Raw genomic sequence first — 5,000 nt, forward strand, 5'->3', positions numbered from 1 at the left:
ATGACGGTAGTGAAAGGTGAGGAACGTATGACAGGGAAGGACATGTGGAGCGGTGTCAAGGGAGAGAGGGAACTCACAGGAGTAGTGAAGAACTCCAACGGAGCAGGGGAGAGGAGGAAGGAGACTGCAAGGAGAGATCTGATGTGAGGAGATGTGGAGGACAGAGGAAAGAGAGAGAGAGGGGGGAGAGTGGGGGGAGGTAGAGAGAGAGAGAGTGAGTGGGGGGAGGTAGAGTGAGAGAAACACAAATGTGAGAGAATTAGGAGAGAGGATCGTGAAATAGAAACAGACGGAACAACAGCAATGTGAGAGAATTAAGAAAGGTGTGAGAGAAAGAGAGAGAGGGATAGAGGTAGGGAGAGAGAGAGAGAGAAAGAAAGGTGACAAGAGCAACACTTAAAGGTGAAAGGTGGGAGGGTGAAAGAAAGAGAGGTAGTGACAGCAGCAGACAGGTGAGAGGAGCTTGAGAGGTCAGGAGTACAGAGAGAGAGAGAGAGAGAGAGAGATACAGAAAGAATAGAAGGAGAACGATGGGAAAAGGCATTGTGAGGGAATGAGAAGAAACAGATGAAAGAGGGTAGAAAGATATAGAGAAAAAGAAAAAGTCTGAGGAAGATGTATAGACATGTGGTGAGAATATTTGAAAGAAGTTGGAGAACTGTATGGAGTGAGAGAGACAAAGAGGCGGAGAGGTAGTGACTGACAGCAGCAGAGAGGTGAGAGAGGAGCCTGAGAGGTCAGGAGTACAGAGAGATAGAGCTGGAGAGAGAGAGAGAGAGAGAGAGAATGAAAGAGAGTGAAAGAGATATGCAGTCCATGCAGGGCACCTGACACCAGAGATCAGGGATCACGTAGAGGAAGCACTACTGACAGGGCTGGACTGACATGGAGACAGTGAACAGACTTCTCTCTTTTTTCCCCTCTCACAACGACTCAATCCATCCCTCTCTTTTTCTCCCCAAATGTCCACTCCTCCAATCTCTACCCCTCCTCTTCACTTCTCCCTCTGTTCTCCCACACCTCTCTTTTCTGTTCTCTCGCTCTCTGTAGGATCACGACAACAGTGGCCTGCAACATGGACCTGACCAAGTACCCCATGGACAGACAGACCTGTACCCTGCAGCTGGAGAGCTGTAAGACACACACCATCTCCCTCTTTCCGCCGCTTAACCCGCATACAGACAGCCCAGCGCTTGCCACTTCAAAGGATGACATTAGTTTAACTTTGTTGCATTTTGACTCGCTTTGAGAATATTTATCTCTCCTGTAATTGCTGAAGTGCATTAGCATTCCCTGGTCTTTCATCGTAAGACTCTTCCTGTCTGAACGAGGCTTTAGAATACACAGGAGCCACTATTGAATAAGATCTGATCTGTCCCAGTGTGACACGGTGACTTAATGCAAAATAAGAGGCATCCGACGCATTCGTACTTACATTATTTAGTGTTCTGCTGAATTACTGTCAATGCTGCGAGTGTTTCTCCTGGGTGTTGATTCAGAGATGGCCAGACGTGGATTCTGTGTTCCACTGGAGTTGCACAGAACTTGCATCATAAATTGTTGGTGAGCGACTCCGCAACTTTCGAGTGATGTGGGCCACTCGTATACCCAGCTCTGAATTTTTTAACCGAATTTAAAACTTTTTCGACATTTCGCCCAACATATGCTTTTTTCTTGAGAGAGAGAGAGAGAGAGCGAGAGCCCAGGAAGGATCTGTGGTAGGACCGCATTTTATTTTTAAGCGTACCCCCTCGAGCAAATGTGGTCTGCAAGGCTGTTTTCCATAAAAGACCAGAGAGCCAAGGCAACAGGCGGACTGCAGGCTTCCCTCCCTGGGCAGGCTTTTCCCGGCGTGATGGAGCGTTATCGGCTCAGACGGCTGGAGGAGCTCCTGGGCTCCTTCAAAGTGGTGGAGAGGTAACGGTGGGGGTGGCTCTCTGCTCGCCGCCACTGGTGCAGGCTCCCTTCAGGCGGGGACGGAGTAACTGACAGGCCTGGACGGGCCTGCAGGTTGTTGTCCATCAGACAGACAGAGAGAGAGATAGAGAGAGAGAGAGAGACAAAGGAGAAAAAGACATACACACATACACAGGCAAATACACACACACACACTGTACACACACAAGCAAGATGTCTGAGGAAGATGCAAAGCCAAGGCCAAGAGCGATATATGGGGGGTAGAAGGAGGGAGATAATGGAGTGACCAAGACAGAGAGAGAGAGAGAGAGAGAGAGAGAGAGAGAGAGCAATGGTACTTAAACAGGAGACAGACAGGGATGGGGAACTGAGAAGAAATAAAAAAACAGCCCTCCACTGTATAAAAGGATGGACAGGTGAGTGCACTGATCCCTCTCTCAGAGCTCTCTGGTGGAGGCGATGGCCGAGGGCTGACCATCCCTCAGAGTTCTGGCCCTCAGTCGCTGTCCGTGGTGCTGAAGCATCTCCCTGGGTGTCAGTCGTGCCATGGAAGGCTTTCAGAGTGTCAGTAGCAGAGTATTTGTCAGCTAAAAACAGCTGGCTATATACTATTCAGTATTATTTCTCAAATGTCAGCTTCTGAAACAGCTTAAATGACGAGGAATGAACTGTCTAATTGACCTACCACGTGCCATTTCCAGAATGTGCTCTAGTCGTGTGCAGTATGGTACACATTTTGTACACAGCATGTTCCCAAGCACTGTATGTTCACTTTCGTACATCTTTACATACCTTAAGGATGTCTATTGCATAAGAATGTGTACTGGCTTACATAAGGCTGTGTTTATATTCATATTTGTTTATAGACACTGGTTGGCTAACACCACCAGCACCACCAGTGGTCTCATTAAGTATGACCCTGTACTTTACAGCGTATAGGAATGGACATCTAAAGTCTATACAGTATGGCCTGGAACATTTAAAATTAGCATGAGTGATATTCTGAAACGAAACATGTGAAACATCGCTAAAATATTTATTCAGTAATGACAAGAATAAAGTCCATACGAGTTATATATGTGCAATGAAAGATTTATTATGATGCTTCATTTTCCTCTTCATTCACTGCATATTCACAACCATGTGACCACATTTAAAGCTGCCCTGGCAAGTTATGAATGTTTAAATGCTTTTTATGCTGACTACCTGGAACATATGACAGCAAGCAATGCTTCAGGAAGTGTACTCCTTGGCATTATGAAACATGCAGCATAATATTATACAAGATACTGTATAGGAAGCATTTATGATGTGGAGGTTAAGAACCCTACACTCGGGAGTTGCATTACACAGTGAAATGACCTGACTCAAATATAGCTTCTTTGACCTCTTCCTATAGATTTGAACATTTCCTATAGAGTGAACAGCCATTCTAAATGTCAGACAACACTCACATTTTTTTAAACAAAGGCCTCTACTTAAACATAATATATATTCAAAACATTACTGTAAGTGCTAAATTGAGAGCCAGAAGTCTGTTTTAAAAGTGTGAGTCATTATTGTACAGCCGCCTGTTCTCGTGAATCAAGTCTTATACTGTAGTTTGGTTAGAATGCAACCCTATGGTTGAGCGTTGAATGAACTCAAGCATCTCGGACTTTGCATAGGTCTGGCATCCTAGTGTGAGTGTTTGTCTCTCTCGCTCTCCCTCTCCCTCTCTGCCCTTGTTTTCCTGTCATGGATGAAAGTTGAGAGCGAGAAAAAAAATAGGCTACTGATAATTGAGAATACGGTCGCCTTGAAAAATGAGAGGCCTACACCCCCATTCTCTACCAGAAGTTAATTAAAGAGTGTAATGAAAACACAGCTGGCATAAACAAATACACACTTAAATAAGGCAACAGCCGAAGTAGGCTTGATGACTTTTTAGGTTAGGGCGAGGCCCGCTGTGCTTAATTTGTGCCCTAATTTAACTCATTTTATCATTGCCACACAATTACTCCCCTACTTCAGCAACGTGCTTGCGTAACGCTGTTGTATCAGTCTAACGCAAGGAGCTATGTAATTAAACATCTATCTTGCAGCCTAATTAAACACCAAATTGCTGCATTTATCTAGTCATGGGCTATTGCTTACTAGCTTGTTCGAGTATGGGTGTGGCTGGGTTGGCTCAGCTGTCTTCGGTAATGTTTCTTCAAGCACTTGAGGAGCTATACCTGGGATTTGCTTGATAGTTGGCACAGACTGAATTGAGGGCAGAGGATCAGGGTACGGTATTCGGTGAAGGGAGAGGCTGTAGAGATAAGAGAACATGATTTCTGTGAAGGAAAGCATGTACGGTTCCTTTCACCCTTCACAGATCAATTATGCATGCCTTTTTTTCTCCCGCGCGAAAAAAATATGTTCTGTCCTAGGGGGATTCGCGCGCGATACATGTCAGGCATGTCTCAGTAAGGCGAAGCTGTCTCATGTATGGGAAAGGTTTCCTCAATAAAAAAAACGCCTTTCAAGTACCTGAGTGCTGATCAGTAAGTCAACAGCGCCGCCTAGGGTAGAATAACGATAATACTGTCTGTTGTGAAATGTTGAGAGAAGTCGTTGTAACCTTTTTTTTTTTTTTTGTCAGACCATGGCGCTACATTTCACCGACAAACTAATATTTACGCTTATGAAATACACACTGGTGATACAATTAAAGTTACATTTAAATGGTTTACGATGTCTATCTTTGTTTGTTGTTATGTTTATTCCTGTAGGGGGCTACAACGTGAAAGACGTTGTGTTCTACTGGACCCGTGGGAACCAGTCTGTGAGCGGACTGGACACTCTGCAACTGGCCCAGTACACCCTGGAGGACTACTACACTTCAGAGTCTGAGGCGGTTTATGAGACTGGTGAGTCATCCACAGACAGACAGAGAGACAGACACACACACACACACACACACACACACACACATGGAGACAGAGTGAGGAAGAGAGAGAGCAAGAGATGTGGGCACACTGAATCTTATGAATCGGCATGACTCTTATCAGCAAGCAGAGAATAAAACAGTATGACTCTTATCAGCAAGCGGGCTTCTA

The 5,000-nt window shown here is 45.2% G+C and overlaps 1 protein-coding gene across 1 annotated transcript in view; it reads left to right on the plus strand.

The window, feature by feature from the left end:
* The window catches only part of gabrz (gamma-aminobutyric acid type A receptor subunit zeta), a 36,805-nt gene that overhangs the window by 26,643 nt on the left and 5,162 nt on the right, over positions 1 to 5,000 (plus strand). Inside the window, exons 6-7 of the mRNA XM_062526138.1 lie at positions 1,051 to 1,133; positions 4,674 to 4,811. Coding sequence (XP_062382122.1) covers positions 1,051 to 1,133; positions 4,674 to 4,811 — 221 coding nt within the window. The remainder of the gene's footprint in view (positions 1 to 1,050; positions 1,134 to 4,673; positions 4,812 to 5,000) is intronic.

This window comes from Sardina pilchardus, chromosome 22 (assembly GCF_963854185.1).
Source record: "Sardina pilchardus chromosome 22, fSarPil1.1, whole genome shotgun sequence".
Taxonomy (NCBI): Eukaryota; Metazoa; Chordata; class Actinopteri; order Clupeiformes; family Clupeidae; genus Sardina; species Sardina pilchardus.